Source organism: Rhipicephalus microplus, chromosome 1, assembly GCF_043290135.1.
Source record: "Rhipicephalus microplus isolate Deutch F79 chromosome 1, USDA_Rmic, whole genome shotgun sequence".
Classification (NCBI taxonomy): domain Eukaryota; kingdom Metazoa; phylum Arthropoda; class Arachnida; order Ixodida; family Ixodidae; genus Rhipicephalus; species Rhipicephalus microplus.
Genome location: NC_134700.1, coordinates 279804183 through 279824194, shown reverse-complemented (window position 1 = coordinate 279824194; position 20012 = coordinate 279804183). Strand labels below are relative to the sequence as shown.

Below are 20012 nucleotides of genomic sequence, written 5' to 3'. Positions count from 1 at the left end.
ACGATGTACTGGCAAAATTGAACAGTTTTGAGGCAATGGCAAGCACCAATCAACCAGAGGGCAGCAATCTGAGCATGAAGATGTCTGGCTGGAGTTTCCAAGTGTGAAGGACGACAGGCATAGTGTAACATACAATGGGTACAGTGAAACATAGGTTTGAAGCAGCAAGACAGCAGGACAATATGCAGTGATTGCATAATGGTTCTACATGGCCAGGTAGATGATACACATTGGTCAATTGCTGCAGAGCACCATCAACAACTGCACTGTGCGTATGTCGACTGAACAAGCCATAAGTTAGACACAGTGGCATGCCTTGTGTAAACAGCTGGAAATTCTGAGGGGGTGGTCGTGCGACAACTGAACGAAGCCCGTTGGTGCATTTAGCTTTGTGTAGGTAACGAATGTCGGCATCAATGCAGTTTTGCGGAGAAAATGCAAAGCTACAGAAACTTCCACCTCAATGACTTGGCAAAGGTTTGCAGGCGAAGGTGCGAGCAGTTTCCCAGCTGTAGATAGCAGCCAATGGATGATGAGCAACTTCAGCATAGATGAACTCCTTTAAGTGGCAAAGAAATGTTTCAAGTACAGGTGCGGTGGCAATGCTCGAGGCTTTATCGGGACACAAGTGGGTGCCACTAGAGATGCTCATTGGAGCTTCGGTGGAGCTCATCAAAACGAACGACTGACTGTGGGGCTTGTCGAAACCCTGGCAGAGCTGTCATCCCATGAAGAACAGTGCCAAGGTTTTTTAACATATGAAAGGCATCATCAGAGACTACAGTCACTGTGCCACATGTTTTATGCCACCTTCTATGTCGGGATGACACACTGCCAAAGGTCGACGCTGTCCTCTATGTAGCAGGTGAACGTTTTGCCAATTTGCTGAGTCAGCTTCAGGGGTGTTGGTTTGTGCGAAGCTTACACATACCAGGGAAGCAGAAAATTTCCATGGAGCTTGCTCTCAAACAAACCCCCATGAGTAGATTGGCGTTGCAGTCTTTAAACCACAGAATGGTAACATCCGTTAAGTAATAAAATTAGCACAGTTTGGGTCGCGGCAGAGCCGGTGGGCACCTAGTTGGCCTTGGCTTGGCTATCATGCTTTTACCTCTCGCCTCTTTCTTTACATCCCTAATTACACTTTACTATACATGGCTATGTTTGCTCTTTTTATTTCTATCTTTTTTATCTCTTTCTATTTTTGTTTTTTTTTCTCTCCATCGTTCTATCTCTCTCTGTACTCGTTCTATCTTTCTCCTTTTCCTCTTCCCCTAAAACCTCTCCTCTTCCTCGCTTCCCTTTGATATACTCCACTATACAACACTACATTAGGCTTTGTTAGAATAGCTGAGTGGATAGCTGAGTTGTTATGATGCTAGCCTTGAGATCATGGTTTCACAGGTTCGAATCCCACTTTGCCAATAATTTAATCTCTTTTTTTTCTCACCCTTGACAGATACTTGACAGATCTGTGACAGGGTTGTACACTGTGAGCACACACTACTAACATTGTTAAATTATTCAAATGCCAAGATAGGAAAAAATCGTAAAAAAAATCGGCTTCGACCTCATGTACTCGAACAGCAAGACACGTGGAGGCACTAAAATAAGATGGCACGCTCACCTTTATGGCACACCTCGTCTCTGGTTTTTCCGGCTTCAAATTGTAGATGAGCCCCTCGTAGACCATGCCAAAAGAGCCCTGGCCCAATGCCTTCACCACTTGAATGGACTCGCGAGGCACTTCCCATTCATCGGGTTCATACACTGCAATAAAGAAGATTGGTTTAAGGCTCGACAGTGACTGTGTCAACAGACACAATCTGGTCATACTTTTATGCACTATTTCATAAAGCATCTTTAGTTCTTTAACAGTAGAAAAAATACTAATGAGCATGTTTGTAACGCAGTTGTCTTTATTCCAAGCCATACTGCTTGTTTGTCAATGCTGTGTATTGAATGAATTTTGTATTTTCAAGCGTTGTATTTTTTTGTAACAGTAGATTTTTTGCCCGTTATTTCCAAGGTTTTGATATCTGGCACCTTTTTAAGCCTTTTATCTTACCTTAAGCTACACATCAAGGTAACACAAGCAAGAACACTGGCAAATAATAGATTAATATTAAAGCCCATTCCTCAGTAGACAGCTACAAGAAATGTCATTATTGGAACAGTAATCAGTAACAGTGACATACCAATGTGCTAAAGGTAGCCTTGTGCAAATATTTGAATGCTTCAAATATCCGAGCGAACAGTACAGTATTCAAATTTGCTTCGATTTGAATTTGAATCATTGAAAAGTTTGAAGCATTAGAAATGAACCAATTGTATATTAGTCCACGTGTAACTCCTGTAAAGTTGGTTTCACTTCAGTAAAGGAGTGCTGAGCCACAAAAACACCCGAGTATTGAAAATCTTCACTGGCCCGAAACCCCACTTCGAGGTTAGATGAACATGTTGCCCTCACGTGAATTCATTATTTTTTACTTCAAAAGCTTGTTATACCAGCTTATATGCTCTTATTATATTAAATATTCTAAAGTAACATATTTTACAACTTAACAGTTGCATTCTATCATAAGTCAAATTCTTCTACCACTCAAAGTTGTTTCCACTTCCTTTAAACAAAAAAAAAAAGGCATTTGCACAGGCCTTGTTTCAATTTTAAGAATATGCATAATGTACAAGTTAGTTAGGTCATTACAAATATGCCCATTTTCTTTTACAACATGTCATATATATTATTTAATTTCGATATGAAATTATTCGACCACAATCACTATTCGCTTCGAATTTGCTTCATTCACTATTCTTTTGCTTAAAATTCACTATTTGCAAAAGCCTCATTAAACATTCTACTAACAAAACTCAGCTGCTTTTCTTTCCTACAAATTCAATTTTCTTTCCTACTAATTCAATGAAATGTCTTGATATGTGCTGGGGCTGCGCACTACTGATGCTTGCACACTGCTCACACGTTTCCACAAATGGCTTGCTTTTTGTGTGTTCTGTGACTCGCGTCAATCTCAATGTAAAATTTTTTGTTTAAGTTCAAGCAACATGAACTGCAGCTGTTTGTGAAAAAATATTAATAAAGAAGTTATGAAGTGCCTTTAGGAGCACTTGGGCAACACTGGAAGCATTGCCAAGTATTTTGAAAATTTGTTTTGGTACTCACCTGAACTGACATATTCTGGATTAGTTGAAGAGTAAAGAAGCCCATTGGGAACCTCCGGGTTTCGTCTGCAAGATTTTTTTTTAGTTATTTTACGGTGTTAATAATAAAACATAACAAAAGATGCACAACCAAACAACAACATCAAATAGTTTGTAAGAACTACAAATACAACAAGCAGAAGTACACATGCAATCACCAGTGCACATATGTACTGCTCTCGATTCTGAAGCGTATGGTAATGCAATACAGTCGAACCCCGCTAGAACGAAACTGACAGGGCGCGAAAAAAATTTCGTTGTAGTGAAATAGGAAAAAATATCACTGATCTGAGCTAGCAAAACAAAGGAACATTTATTCTCTAAATTCAAAAAATGTCCGCTGCTTCCTATTCTTTCCCAGCAGCGTCACGACGTGATTCTCACCCATGCATAGCGAGGCTATGGTGAAAAGCACGCTGAAACAACACCTAAAACCGCTTTCGTGAATGAACCAAACAGTTACATTAACACGATAACACCAGCTGTACACCGTCAAAAGTATCCGACAACGCCAAGATGGAGGCAGGATATCGTGTAGCGTCGACTTTTGCATTATTTTATGCTATTCTTATCATCCATCACTCGCGGCTAGCTGATTTTGTTGATAATGCGGACGAACAGCAGCTCTGGTTAGTTACTACACTGGCCAAGCACGAACATGATTAGCATCTGAATCGGAAAAGGCATCGTGCCGTGGTTGCACCCAGCAGCTGGGAGAAGGAAACCATGAACTGAGCGACTGAGCTTCAGCTTCGGATCATCTACGGCTCAAAAGCAAGCCAGTGGCAAAACAAAAGCAGGGCAGTCTCATTGTCATCACATTGAGCAATGACGGCGCCCATGCTGGCTGAACAGCGGCATTTCTGATGGTGCTAGCATGTGTTTTAGACATCATTGATGCATTTTCAGGCTCTGAAAATGCATCAAAATGTTAAAGATTGGGTTTACTGCATAGCAATAAGTATATGAGCCTGAAATTGCACCATGAAATTTTGTTGAAGCGGCACGATCGAAGAAAAAGTGTTTGTTGTGGCGACGATTATTATGCATTGATTCCTATGAACTGCTGACGGGGAATCGTGAATTTTTCGTTGTAGCGGAAATTTCGTTGAAGCGGCGTTCAACTGTAACCAATTCCATTCTCCCAGAAAAAAGTGTTGGACCTTGGTACATTTAATCTTTCAGTTCGTATAGCCCTCAGAAAGATGAAGACAGCGTGAAGAAGTGAAAAGGACATGCACTTGTTCTACACGTCAAGCACTTGGGCTTCTGCGAAACACTGTTATCAAGGAAATGAGGTCCAAATCTACTGGAGCGTGAAATGCTCAGAACACGAGTGCAACAAATTGATAGTAAAGCTCGGCTAAGTCTGTTTCTAACTGTAGAAAACTTGGTTAGAATTTCACCGCAACGCAAAAATGACAGGTTCTCAAAATGTTTCAAGTCAAGCAAACTGCAGCTCGCTTTATTCTCCTGTAACCTCCCACAAACTCCCTCGCATAATGAATACTTTGTGCAGATGGCCCCTGCAAATGTTAAACACTCGAAACCAGATATATTGATTCTGAAAAAGCTCACAGAACATCCTATATACAAGTAATTCAATTTATAAAATATTTTATATATCAAAATATAGTCAAGAGATTATACAATGCTTAATATGCACAATTTTGCGCTTGTGAGAATATTGGAGGACCTTGAATAATCGAGCAAATGCATTATTACAGTACACAAATATTTTTCAGTTCGAACTTATATTATTGGAAATTTCAAATTGTTTGATAGTGAACGAATAAGAATATATTACTCAACATGTAACCCTCTGTAAAGGTGGTTTCATTGCAGTGGCGGGGTATTATGTGGTGAATACAACTACCCAGAAAAAAATCCATACTGCCGCAAAGCCCCACTTCAATGTTACATGACCTTATCATCCTCACATTGATTCGTAATCTTTTCAGTTTAAATGCCTGTTATACTGGGTACAGTCGAGCCCGCTTATAACGAACCTGAGCGTGACGCAGCATTCGTTCGCTGTATCCCGAAGTTTGTAGTAAATGAAACACAGCTTTTAAAAAAGTTGCGAGTCAAAAATGCAAACTTTTTTTGCCCCAAAAAATTCGTGATGCACGTGTTTCAAAGAGCAGAAGCAATAAGGGCGGTTTCGAGTTCATTTAAAACGGCAGGGTGCTCGTTTGCCGAGGCACGTAAAAAAAACTTAAGAGTGCTTGCGCGCAGCGGTGTTCGAAGAATCGGTGGCCGTGGTGAAAAATCGTTTTTTTGTGCCGACGGGTTGGCGTGGCCTCACGAACTTCGATATTTCGTGATTCGTTCTGCGCAAACTAACAGCCAATTTCGTGCTTCCGCACGCACGCAGAAGGCATGCTGAGTCGAAGGCGAAGTGAGCGAGAACAAGTCCTAAGCACGAAACAAATCACAAATTGTCAGAGTTGATGGGGTAGCGTACGCGCGTGCACTAGATGCCGAATATCGGATATAGTCGGTGGCCGACGATGTTGGTAATAGTCTGGTCACTCCAGGCCGGCGACGCCAACGACAGTACCAGTGATAAAAAACAGGGTAGATGGCCGACCGGTCTTCGAAAGATCGGTGGCAATGTGAAAACACGGGCCTCGTCTGGCAATGCGGGGTGCTCAGAGAAGCAAGGAGGACAAAGGACAGAGGGGTGCCCAACAAAAAGCAGTCGGGCCAAGGAGGAAGAAAACAGCTTTCCTTCCTCCATGGGTTGGGGAGAGCGGCAACTAGAGGGTCGTGGAGGGTCGGCGTTTAACAATAGGAACGTATGGGCACTTCGCCGATGCCTGATCGGTGGTGTCGAAATTCGTTTCCCGGGAAGTCGGCAGACCGCTGACTCCATTCACTGTAACCGATCAGCGGCGCGCGGAGACGTTCGTTGTAAGTGCGATTTTCTGCCATTGAACCAATGTATATTCTGACGGTCACGCGGATATTGTTCGTTTTAAGCAAAAGTTCCTTTTAAGTGGAGCCGTTATATGTGGGCTCGTCTGTATATAATCAGTGCAGAGTAAATATTAAATTTGACATGTTTTAGAAGTTATCTCTTGCATTCCAGCAAAAGTCAAATCTTGCTACTATTCAAAGTTGCTTCCACTTCCTTTGAACTTAGAAGAAAGAATTTCGCACATGCCTCGTTTCACTTTAAAAAAAAGAAATGCTGTGCAAGTTATCTGGGTCGTCACTACCCTAATTTTTATTTATATTAGTGATATACACTATCCATATTCATTTAAAAATTATTCGACCAAATCGCTATTGACAATAAATTCGCTTCAACCTGAAATTTACCATTTGCACAGTTATATGCTGGCTCGATACATACATGCAGGTTCAATGGTATGCAAGATGCATCGATGCTATAGTGGCATTTTGACAGCCGAAAATGTCGCCACTTCTGGAGAACGAAGCTGAACTTGACAAGGTAGAGGCGGCGAACAAGAACTCTGCCAAGAGGGGATCAGTAGTGCAAAGAGACACTCACTTCTTCTTCTGGTAGATGAAGCACATGGCTGCAGCAGCTGCGGCCACGATGGCCACGACCACCAGGCAGATGGCAATTATGGCTCCTTGGGAGATCACTTCTACCAGGAAGCACACGAGAGAGGGAGAAGAAACAAAACGGGAAAAGCAGAAAGAACAGGACACTGTTCAGATTCAAGTTTGAGCAGCAAATGTACAAGGAAAAGGACGCTCGTAGAAACAAGAAAGACAAGCAAATTACTTGCACACTGGTTAAACCACAGATACGGCTCATTCTTGGCCACATCAAGCTTTTACTACATTACAATGCCACGAGCGCTTCTCATTTTCGCTCTTTCTGTATTCGGTTCATGTCCACAATGACTCTCAGCGACTGTCAGCAGAAACCGCGACTCAGTGTTCTATAAGATTCTCCATTGTTGCAGATCGTTCTGTCAAGATTGCGCGCACAACGCAAAGGTTACAGATTCTTCTGGAACTTACGTGGCCACTGGCGATAAAGCTAGAATATTCAACGGCACATGTATAAAAGCCGATGCACATCGCCACTTGTCACTTGATTGACGGCCAACACTCTGTTCGCCGCTGTCAATGCCAGTGTGTATCGCTATAACCCGACTTGAAGTTTGCAGGCCACAAGTTCGGCCAAACAAACAGTTTCATTTTGGGCGAGCCATCTCTGCCTTCGTCAGCATCACAACCCCGTGACGATATTGTACTGTGCAACATAAGAAGCCATGTGAACAGGGCTGGTACAGGTCTGCAAAGCAAAAGCTTAAGGATATTCAAGGACTTTCCAGGATCGGTCACAGATTTTTCAAGGACTAAAAGGGCCTGCGCAATGTTGAAATTTTGTTACTCTAGAACTTCCATAAATGACTAATTTTTATTGCACTTATATATGAGCATATCACAGTTATAAAAAACGTGTCTAGTCTGCACCTAAGCTAACTTTAGCATCACTTGCTTCACCGCTTTTGCAATAGGGAAGGAGTCAGCACCCAAAAGTGTTATGATTTTCTCTCTTCGTTTGTTCGTGGTTTGAAGCAGTGAAACTTTATTCCCCATGGAGTTTTGGAAAATGAAACCATATTCACTCACGCCAAATTACTGTTTCTGATATGGAAAATTTGTTAGGTTGATGCCAATCTACTTCATTAAGGAGGCTGCAATGTCGATTGAAAGTGCTCGGAAAATTCCAAGGATATTCGAGGACAGAGTAATATTCCAGGGCTTTCAAGGGCCTTAAAAACCCTTGAAAAGGCATTTTTCAAATTTAAGGGTTTTCAAGGACCTGTACGCATCCTGGTCAAGATAGAAAGAGTTCATTTCTTCTCTGCCCCTTGCACAAAGCAGAATAATGTATAGCAGTGCCCAGAAGAGTGCTTGCTGAGAGAGAGTGGGTCATGCTTGCATTACGTTCTGTGTTCTGGCTGTTCACAATATGAATAAAGGCCCCCTCTTTCCGACCTCAAGTAAAAATTTTCAAAGACACTAGTTCCATCTGATCACAATACAACCTAAAGCAGTCTTTATGGACAGGCCCACCAAACGTGTAATGGCAGCATTCTATCAGCAGACACTAGCACTATCATCACAGCAGAAGCCGGCCTACATGTACACTTCAGATATCTGATCATTGTTACGTCACCTACTCATACACATAACCTTTCTGGCTAGTGACACTAAGTGACATTAGTGACACTTTCTGGCTAGTGACACCAAGGCATGTCACTGTTTAGAATTTCCCTTTCACTACCACTAATAAGATAATCTTATACCAGACAGTCATTTTGCAAGTACAGTTGAATCTCAGTACAGTAAAAGCTCGATAACTCGGATTTCACGGCACCGGAAAAACTGCCCAAATTAACCGAATGCCGAATTAACGAATGAACAGGGAAAACAACATTTAAAATCAAGCTGCAGAAGCATACCTTTATTTGTTGAAGTATTTTGTAATTGTCGTCTGCGTTTTCGCGCAGATTCCGGCTGACATCACAATTTTTCTTAACTGTTCCAAATGACCAACAGCACGCAAGCTGTCGGGAATGTTCAGGCAAGCGTCCTCTAATATTAACAGCGCCTCCGAGACTTCCCGTGAGGTGCGATGAGGTCGCGGCTGTATCTCCTCGCATGATTCTTTGTCGAAAACGTGGTCTTCATGGGCGCCCGTGACATCATTAATAATCTCTTGATCGGTCAGGAGACCACTCGTGGCGACACCATGATCAATCGCGATGTAGTCCTGAAAGGTCACATCTGTGGGAAGAACCGCATCGAAAGTTGGGCAGTCATCGTCGGTGGACTCGGCTGACACCTCCTCGATGCCATCGTCAGCTACTGCTGCATGCTCGGGCCTCACAAAACCGCTGTGCCGAAAACAGTTGGCGATGACTTGTGGTGGAGTGTTTTTTCACACGTGGGCGATGATGTTCACTGCGCCGAGTAAGTCCACTTGATACAACTTTCCAGCTTCTGAGCATAGGATCATTCCCTCTAGCAGCTGCTTGCGGTACTTCGACTTCACGTAGTGAATCATACCCTGGTCCATCGGCTGAAGAGCAGACGTAGTGTTGGGCGGCAAAAAAAACTACTTTGATGCTCTTCAGTTCGACTGTACAGTTATGGGCACTGCAGTTGTCAACAACCATAATTATCTTGCGGTCCTTCGACGTGAAGTGCCGGTCCAACTGCTGCAGCCAGCCGCGAAAAATGTCCGATGTCATCCATGCCTTCCTGTTCGCTGTGTACTTGACAGGAAGGCTTTTGACATTCCTAAAACAACGTTGCTTAAGCGCCTTCCCGATGACAAGTAGCGGCAAGCGCTCCGTGCCAGTCATATTGGCGGCAAGAAGCACAGTTATCCTTTGCTTGCACTTCTTGCCACCAATGCACGCGTCCCCTTTGAAAGCCACTGTCTTGACGGGCAGAGCTCTGAAAAATAGAGCAGTTTCATCTGCATTGAACACGTCACGTGGTTCATATGCGGCGATGTGCTCCAGCAGCTTCACATTTCTCCACTTGGTGGCCACGCTTTCGTCAACACTGGCCTTTTCGCCACACACACTCCTGAAGACAAGTTCGTGTCTCTCTCGAAACCTCGCAAACCACCCTTCTGACGCTTTTAACGATTCAATGTTCAGCATTGCAGCGTACTTCTCACCTTGCGCCATGATGAGAGGTCCGCTCAAAGGCAGATGCGCGTTGGGACAGTCAGTAATCCACCGGAGCAAAGCTTCTTCGAGCTGGGGATGAGCTGCAGTTCGCAACCGCTTTCTAGAGGCGTGAAACTTCTCGCTTTTGAAGGCTTGTCGAATCTGTCGTTCATTTTTCACGTACGTTGCTAACGTGCTCCGCTTCACGTTGTACTTGGTCATAACCCGCTGTCGCGATTCGCCGTTCTTCAGTGCTTCCAAAATTTCCACTATAGTCGCCAAGTTCTTCGCGTCGTAGTTCTGCCGCTTTTTCGGCGTTGCCATCACTGTAGCGCACGATGGTGGTGGCATGCAAATACGGTCACAATGGAAGAAAAAGAGAACTCCGCAAGAAGAGATAGTTCCGACACTACAACACAAGGGAAAATGTCGTCGGAGGCGCTGAGTGGAGAAGAAAGAAGACGCGGACGTTCGGTGACGCTGCGATCGCCCCCACTAGTTGATGATGATGGCGATGCCACTCAGGTTTCGGTTTCACTTCAGTGGTGCTAGCGCTGCTTTATCACACTTTTGTGTAGCAGCAGCCGTCAGCATTTGTCCGAGTTAAACGGTGCGGAGCCGAATTCCGACGAAATAACGAAAGTTCGGTCCCATAGATTAACATGCACCTTGGCCGGGACCAATAGAGCCGTCCGAATTATCCGAATTAACGAATGTCGAATTAACGAGCTTTTAGTGTAAATGAAAATCAGTTAAATGGAATGACCGCTTAAATGGAACAATTGTTTCTGACATGACTGGGCTTAGTACTTGTATTCAGCACACTTGTTCATCTTTTGACAAAGACTCCCGTTAAATGAAACATGTTTCCCTGGTCCCTTCAGGCTCCACTTCACAAGGGTCTACTGCACTTTTCTTTTTCTTTCTTTTCCAATTCACCATCACATCTATCCACATCTATTTTTACCTTCTCAGAATTTTGATACTGGTTATATTACATTACTTCACTTTCCTTTAAATTTATAAATCCACAATGATCATGCAGTTTCCATTTCTTGCCATTATGTCGTAACGCTCACCATATCTTCAATCCCTTCACCAATTCCCATATCTTCAAGTGTGATAACCAAGTTTAGTGCCCATCAGTAAAGTAGCCCAATGAAATTGTGGTGAAAAGCTATAGCTCACCCGTGCGTTCAGCAATGACAAAGTAAACTGGACGGGTCCAGTTTCCTGGTCCAGCCAGCGATGAAGCCATCACACGGAAGGAGTAGTTACCCGGTGCGAGACCATGAATAACACGCCCGCCATGTCTAAAGAATTCGCTGTGGGAGACGCAGAACTGGAACGGCTTGAACTGGAAAAGAAGAGGAAAGAAACATTCACTTTGTTCATTAGCCTTGCAAATAACAGATCTTGAGTAATCCCTAAGATAACTACTCTCAATGTCCATATTTCACAGAGAAAATATTCTAATTTCAAATACGAGTATTTACTGAAAGTAATATCGAACATATCTTGTTCCATTAGCTCCAAAGCAGCGTAGTCGACTGGACAGGTTGGGTCATAATTTCAGGTTCACAGCACAGATGAAAACGGGGTCTATGTCATGACTACTGTTGTCCCTGCTTTCACCTGCACAGCAAGCCTAAGGTACCGATTGGGTCAAGCGAAGCTGCATGTTAATGCAGAAGAGAGTGTCAAGATTCTCTAGTGCTACACAGAAGTCCAGCACTATGCAGAAGAGAGTGTCAAGATTCTCTAGTGCTACACAGAAGTCCAGCACTAGAAGCCTTCCTTGTTTTGCTTCAAAAAGCAATTTGCGTACTTACTAGATGGCTTACATTTTTGTCTGAAAAATATAAATGAGGATGACGCGAACATTAATTATGACATCAGGGAAGCCACAGGAACTGTCAGCAGCATGAGAAAATAGCATCTAGTCTTTATTTTTTATTGTTCTTTTTTGTACTTCGATAGTAACAACACAGATTCCCAATGTGCATCAGCATCAATGTTGTTGACATGGAAATTCCGTTAGCATTCTAATGCCATCATCCTACTTACGCACTTGCAATAGTACTTGAAGAATTGTCAGTATTCAGATGCCCACAATGAATTCATCTTGTGAAGTGATGAAGCTGAGTACATTGCACTGTCGTACCGCACTCGACTGGCTCTGTTTCATACAGGGCAACGTCTACGCGGACCCTTCATCATAATGAGCCAGTAATTTTTAGTAATGAGCCAGTAGACGCATAACACGTCATGGTGTGCGAACTCGTATAGTCAAAACGACTGACTATATCGACACTTTGGTTTTTGTAAGGCATACATGTGTTGCCTCTTCAATAAACTTCCAGTAGCAAGTGTGCACTTGTGTTGCCTTCCTCTTCTCCAAGACCTGTAATGTACTGCGTCCCACTTCTAGCATTCACAATCAACCTTTTACCAACTAGACCAAATGACTATTTTGCTACATAATCTTAATTTCCTAGAAATCAACTCTGCTCAATGAATTGTTTCTTTTTTTTCTTTGTCACTATAATTATTCTAAACTCCCAAAAATTGCACCCCACCTTGTATCAAGCTTTTTTTTTCTTCAACTAGTTGGCATTCTATGATTTTGAGTAATGTGGCGAGAGGTGAAAGTTCCACTTAATGAGGAAAAAAAATAATAAAAGAAAAGAGGGGCAACAGCTTTGCTGAAGTGATAATGTCAAACCCAACTGCACTCTTCAGGACGCACGTGTGCAAGGCGTCCTTTTAATGCACAGAAAAAAATGAGATAACATCAACAGATTATTGAGAGTTGTTTTCCGAGAAATATATATTTTTTTTTGCCTCTTCATTTCCTTTTAAGGTTCCTTTGAAAGAAATGAAACGTGCCGAACCTTTTCTTGGTTGACCATTTTGTACTCGACTTGGTAAGACACAATAAAGCCATTGGGGTCTGGCGGTGGTGCCCACTTTACAAAGAGGCCGCCGACGCTTCCATCAGAAGTGGTAGTATTTTCGTGCTGGACCACCACTGAAGAGCTGTCGATATCGTCTGCATCAGCTGTACCACGCAAAAAAGAAAACAATACTCAAGTTCAACTTTTCCCTAAACTTATACCACCCAAATCCACCAACTTATCGTGGCAATGAAGTGCTACATAAAAATCTTTCAGCGGTATCACTGCATTTGAAGCAAGAGGTGCAAGCGAATAAATGGACACAATTGACAACATACCACTTTTGCACAAAGACGCCCCATAAGCTGCTATGCTATGAAACGCTAGAGTTAATGTGCAGATGAACGGTAAACCACGTTTCAACAACAATTTATCAGGTAGCTCAGTCAAAAAGGGTGTGCTATTCGTAAACGCATGCACAACAATGATAAATTTTAATTTATATATCCTCTACAGAGACAACGCACATTTGACAATGTTTCCCTTCTGCCACGAGGCACTGTACTGTTGTTGGCTGCAATGTGGAGTTACGATCATTTATGCAGTGGCCAATTTTTGACAAGCGATTAATGATCAATGTTTATCAATCCTGTTTTAGTGATCTTTTCTCCAAAACGCGAAAAATACGATGACTCTTACGGAGGGGAAGTGTGCGGATCCGTGTGAGGGACTCAACGCTGCAACACATTGGCTCGTTCTCAAACTCTGAATCAGTCTCACAATTGTAGAGAGGCTGCTTGAGCCGGTTCAGCAACTTCTTGTGACAAGCAAGGACCTGCACAAGAACAAAAATGGCACTGAAATGCCAGACAACACTACTAGCCGGGAATGACCTCCCTAAGCTATGGTCAGTGGCCACCAATGTAATATAGCTGAGAACACAAAAAAACGACTATACAGTGCAAGGTTGTGTAACGAATGTCAAGACAAAATATAATTATTAGCAACAAGAAGAGCTAAACTGGAAACTCTGGATTAAGTTATACAGCTTGAGTTTTTTTTTTTTTTTTTTTTTTTTTGATGTGCACCTTAATTAAGGGGAGACACGGGTATGGGAGGCCGAAAATTTTCCGAAAAAACGGTTTCTTGAAGTATTTTTTTTTTTTCATAATCATTAAGGTCTAAGGAAACTGTTTCTAAAATATTATAGCCCTGTAATGCGTATTTGTCGAGTTATTGGGTCGCAAAGTCAGTTTGATGACCATTTTCGCTTCCGAAACCACCTCAAAAACGGTCGTATTCAACGCCGCAGCGCGCGAGAGCCGCACCAAGTAGCGCGGCCATTTTGGTCTCATTTTAAAGACGCATTTTTCTATTATATGTTCCTAGCAGAAGAACGTTTTTTGTCTAGCAACAACGCAGCTATCGCGCATAAAGAAAAACTGAATACTCTCACATCATTGGTGCGTTTTTGTCACGTGGGGCAGTTCCCGGTTTCCTATTGGACGCGAAGGGATTCGTCTGCTAGACAGCGGCGTGCAAGCCGCCATTTTGCGTAGAGGCCTAACAATGGCTGTGCATTCGGTGCAATGGCAGGCGGTCATCGGAAGTTCCGGAGTGCTCATGCGTTCGGAAAAAGGCGAAAACGGCGTCCGAGAGTCCGCACCTTATCAGCAGCGAGACCTTCTGCCGCCGAGAACTCGGAAGAAGCAGGCTGTTCCAGCGCTATCATTGCCGCGGCACCCGCGATCGCGGACGCGATAGCCGCGTCCCAAGATAACACAAGAGCGGTGCGCGTCTACACTCTCCTGGTTTCTGACGCTGAAAAAGTGGCCATCGAGTGTCGTGCGAGCGATGTTCTGCAAGATCTTTCATCGAAGTCTGCCACAAAACGCAAGCGGTCTTTTTTTCGAGACTCGGATGGAGCCGCAATGACTGGTACGCCGTTCACCGTCGTCAGCTTAGAGTTGGTCAACGAACTTCTTCAGTGTATGAAGTGAGGTGTGTGTGGCGGGCCTGGCAGAATCTCCAAGGAAGACCGTGAATATGGCATAGCCGCGAAACTTGTTCTCACATGTGACGAGTGCAGTAAACTGAGGACCATATGGAGCTCGCCGAGAGCAGGGGGGGACGCAGCGCACGGCCCCTTCGAAATTAACGTGCTCGCGGTTCGCGCGGCAATGAGCACAGGAAACGGGCAAACTGCGCTCAACGATATTTTTTCCGCCCTAAATATTTCACGGAGAGGCCTGCACACCAAGACATACCAGGATTATGTGAAATTGAAAGTCAACCGTGCCGCGCAGAAGGCTGCCGCGCGCGTTATTGACGACTGCGCGAGCACCGTGAAAACGGTGTATTCCGAACTCAACTATGGAAATCCTGGAAATATCGCCGTTTCCTTTGATGGGACTTGGCTGACCAGGGGCCACTCATCCCATATTTGTGTAGGGACCGTGATTGAACTAATCACGGGTTATGTGCTCGACTTCGTCGTCCTATCGGACTTTTGTTTGGGCTGCCAGCTAGGGCCGAAGGAGGACAACCCAAGGTATGCCGAGTGGCTAGCTGGTCACACTTGCCAAAAGAATACCTCCAGTAAGCCAGGACAAATGGAGGTGGAAGCAGCACAAATTTTATTTGGCCGCTCATTGGAGAGACATGGGCTCCGCTACACAACCATGTTGTGTGATGGAGACAGCCGGGCCTTCAACAGTCTGCAGGAGGCACAGGTATATGGCTTCGTGCCAATAGAAAAAGAGGACTGTGTCAACCATGTGCATAAGCGCATGGGCACAGCACTTCGAAACCTCTTGCAAAAACAAAGAGCCGAAGGAAAGCCAAGCCTTGGCGGCAAGGGCAAACTGACAGGCGAGCTGGTCACAAAGCTCACGTCATATTATGGATGGGCTTCACAAAGCAACCAAGCAAGCATTGAGGCCATGAATAATGCTGTCTGGGCAACCTTTTATCATGTAGCATCTACTGATGCAAGCCCTCAGCCCTCTCACTGCCCAACTTGTGAAGAGTCATGGTGCAAGTACAACAAGGCTGTTGCCAAGCAGGAGACTCCTCCGAATCATCGCTACAACCTGCCGGAGTATGTGGTTGATGCCTTGCGGCTTATTTACACGCGCCTCTCTGACAAGAAATTGCTGGAGCGTTGTCAGCGAGGCAAAACACAGAACCCAAACGAGAGCCTGCACTCCGTCATCTGGTGGCTCGTGTCCAAAAACAAACACGCGTCACTTTTCACCGTTGAAGCTGCTGTGGCCGAAGCTGTCGCAAGGTTCAACGCTGGCAAAGGGAGAGCAGATGCCGCCATATTGAAGGAGCTGCACCTGCAGCAGAGTTTTGTGGCCGCTGAAAGATGCTCAGAAAAAGACAGTCGCCAACTAGTGGCATCGGAGAAGAAGCATGAGCATCCTGAAAACTTCAAGCATGCCATGAAAAGAAAGCGCACCAAGGAGAATGATGATGACTACATTCCTGGTGGCTTCTAACATAGTTAATACAATGATTCACACCTTTTCTTGTTAAATATAAGTGCTCAGCATGTTCCTAAACTTCTTTTCTCTTTTTCTCAAAACAACATTTTTCATCACACCCTAAGCCATTGCCCACAGTATCTTTTGATGTAGCAGTCAGATTTTGATAATTCTTGCAGCATTTGAAAGCTTATACATTGATTAGTGCAAGAAAACCAGAAAAATGTAATATTTTTATTTACAGTAGTGATTTAATTAGCAACAAACTTAAGCAACAGTTTCAGATTTCTAATGAGTATACTTGTTAAGGCCATAACCCTGGTACCAATGAAGCTAAAAATAAAATTATGGTTTTGTTGCACTCCCCGGCCTTCATGGAATGCTGTCATATCAAATTTGTAGCAATATTTTATGAGGAAGATGTCAAAAGGCTGGGCAGAATGCAAGTTTATGTAACAGTCAATATTTAAAAATCTAAAAGTGATAGCAAAAAACTAACTGCATATTTGTTTTCAGCTGTGAAAAATACATATTGTATTAAGATTTCAGCTGGAAATACTGAAAATTTAAAAAAAAATTTCAGACCAGTGTCTCCCCGTAAGCACACATGCTTCTTTGCCTTCCATACCCACCGAGATGCCACTTTAGTAATGGGGAAACGAATCCACGACCCATAAACCATGAACAATAAGATCAATTCATGAACGATAAAATGAATCCTATGAACGATAAGATGAACCCATGACAAAATCTATGAACAATGACTGACAGCTGTTTTGCCTCGAAACAACTTTTGGACAAGCTTAATGCCTTAATTTCTCCCCCTCTCTAGAAACATGTTATTGAGAGCATTATTGAGGTGTTGTGTTACTGAGGGTGACATTGACATGTGCACCCACCTTTGGAATCGATCAGCAAATATCAGGAATTGCAATCGCAAGCTCCTCTGTTTGCTTTCATTTGGTTATGGTAGTGTCATTTCTACTTTTCGTTCTGCAGCTTTTTTTCGTGTGCTTAACTAAACACTGCATGCCCCATATCAGCAAAAAAGTGATGACATCGATCGTGCTTTCTTCATACCATCTTTCACTAACATGAGGCAGTGGAGAGGACTATGCAAGTGGACATTCCCTCATGCTACATGCTGACGTTCAAATAACACCTTTGAATGTATCTTTCTGGTACATAATATCTTCGTTCAATAAACCAAGTTTCAGTCTGTGCTCGTTTGTCTCCTCCTTTGCGATCCATTAGTTTACGCTCACAATATTCCACTATGAATATTTATTTATATTATTTATTTATGAATACTGCAACCCTAACATAGGGTTTTGGCAGGGTGGATATACATTTGATAAGTTTACAAATCGGCAAACAAATAAATATAAAACAGGTAAGGCATTTACACACTTTTAGAACGAAAAAAAAAAAGAACAGTGGTTTGTAATAAACCGGCATAAGAACATATAGAGAAATGAGCGCTGTGGTGTACACGTATCCCGAAGGAGTACGGCCACCAGCGTGGGTCCGGTCTTAGCGAGCCGCAGGGCACGCGTTAACCGTCGCCGTGGCGGGAAACACGATACTGCTCAAGTCGCAACACTTTATTGTGGCAACACCAAACGCAGTACAGCCCGTTGCAAAAAGGCGCGGCGGGAAAGCAAGTAGGCTTATCCACGCCACGGGCACAAAGTACTACACAGGGGTGCCACGAGCACGTCTCCGCGGTAAAGGTGATCCACGGAGACACCGGGACAAAGGGGCCGGTTGCTCGAGCGAGGGCAAAGGCGCTCGCGTTGGCTTCGAAGGGAGACGGGTCGGCGTAGCTAGGCCACGCACTAGGACACCGTACTGCCCTTCGGCCGTGAGTACGCAGCGGGGCAACAAAAGGTGAGCGTTCGCATCGGGCGCGAGGCGCCGTCAGCGAAGTCCGACGAGCCCCGAGCGACGGGACTCGACGGACGGAAAAGAATGCGTGGCTCACCGTTTGAAGTCCCGGACTGTACTCACCGCTACCGACGCAGCGCGCGAAAACCTCTCGGGGGTCCCCGCGCGCGGCGCCACAGTCAACATCCGCTACCGGGTGAGGGAGTTAAACGTCACTCCGCCCTTCCCAGCGCGGCTGACGGCAAAGGAGGGCAGACATGTCGGGACATGAGAATGGCAGGAAAGGCGGTAAAGCCCGCGCAAAGGCAGCGGGCCAGCCTCAATTCCCACATCCCCCTCTCCTAAATTTGCCCTTTACCGGTCCGCAAAAGGCAGCCGGACGTCACCCATGCAGTTAAAATGACACTGCTATGAGCGACAGCTAACCTCAGTCCAGCCCTGTTACTGCTGCTAAAAAAAAGATCACAAATAAGAAACAAACCATAAATAACGAAGTAAACACATGACACTATACAAATAACTGCGGAAGGGAGCACAGAAACGTGGCACTAGTGTTCGTGGTGCCGAAGGGGGATAGCGTCCACTGCGCGGAGGGGCGGAAAGGCGTGACAGTGTCCGCTGGGTGCGATGCCCGAGTGCGAGGTCAGAGGTACCGGAAGGGGGGGGGGGGGTCTCACTGATGGCTCGTTGCTGCTCTTGATAAGCCGCGAGTCCGACGAAAGCCGCTTCGGTTGTTTGGAGGCCCCGCATTTCTGGCTCGATGAGAGAGCTGGACGTTGCGGGAAGCCGGGCCTCTCCGGTGGTCAGGGAGGCCGAACCAAAATTGGCTGCGAGGCGCCCTGCCGTTGGCCGGCAGCATATAGCTGCTTTCAGCTGGCCTCGTGCAGGAGCCATGGTGGGAACGGCAGCAGGGCTTCTTCGACGGCGGCCGAGAGCAGAGCACAGCCAGACGGTCTGATGTCAATGCGTCAATGCCCCCCCAGCACCTCCAGTGTCCGCATCGATGGGGGGGAAGCCGACGCACTCTTCGCGGGCCCGCACTGAAGCGGCACGCACTTACACACGCACGCACACACACCGCCGACAGCTGCGCGAGCGTAGGCGCAAAGCGTCCTTCGTCTCTCTCTCTCCCGGCAAGCACCGACACGCAAGGTCACACACAGCTCCCTTCGCGGTAATCGAAACGAACACGAAAAAAAAAGAGTAAAAACAGAGCAAAACGACACTCAACATCTGGCGAAAACATAAAACACAAATAACACTTAATATTAGACAAAAGAAACATAAAATACACACGAACACTTAAAAAAAAAGAAACACTGGCAGCAGACAGAGCGGGGTCAACTTCTTTACGAGAAAAGGCCGTAAAGAAGCTAACCTATACTGAGGCTAGACAGTAAACTGAGGGCCTTCGGTTGCGGAGAAGTCCGCCGTCCGGCGGGAAATCACAAAGGTGACCGCTTCCCCAGCTTATACCGGTGCGGGGTCCGAATGCGGTCCGCCGCTCCGGGTGTGCCCGTTGCTTGCTCGAAGTGCCGCAGGGCACTGGCGCAAGCTCGTCAGACCATGACAAAGGGCTTCAGGTCTGCGATGTGGGCACGGCTGAGTTTTCCCAAAGGGGATCTTTCAGCTAGTACGCGCCACGGACGCTCACTGACAATCGGTTTATAAGACCGGGCGGCTTTCCAACCCTTGGCTCAACCGTTTGTCAGACGTGGCAGGCACGGAATAGCGATAAAAGCCACGCTTCGTGCCGGGCCAGGTCACAACATTGCTCAGTTTGCAAAGACTTTCGAGCCACTCAGGTGACCGGCCATGGATTCGTCGTGAGAGGATCGCAATAG

General features: G+C 45.0%; 1 protein-coding gene across 4 annotated transcripts in view; it reads right to left on the bottom strand.

Annotated features, from left to right (window-relative positions):
• LOC119188263 (insulin-like growth factor 1 receptor) overlaps positions 1-20012 on the bottom strand; it is a 207870-nt gene that overhangs the window by 14697 nt on the left and 173161 nt on the right. For 3 of the 4 annotated variants that reach the window (XM_075895933.1, XM_075895938.1, XM_075895936.1), the window contains exons 17-22: positions 13493-13628; positions 12791-12957; positions 11085-11253; positions 6740-6839; positions 3182-3246; positions 1628-1770 (exon numbers count right to left, since the gene is read on the bottom strand). In XM_075895933.1, coding sequence (XP_075752048.1) covers positions 1628-1770; positions 3182-3246; positions 6740-6839; positions 11085-11253; positions 12791-12957; positions 13493-13628 — 780 coding nt within the window. The remainder of the gene's footprint in view (positions 1-1627; positions 1771-3181; positions 3247-6739; positions 6840-11084; positions 11254-12790; positions 12958-13492; positions 13629-20012) is intronic. The other variant, XM_075895940.1, reaches the window with a different exon arrangement.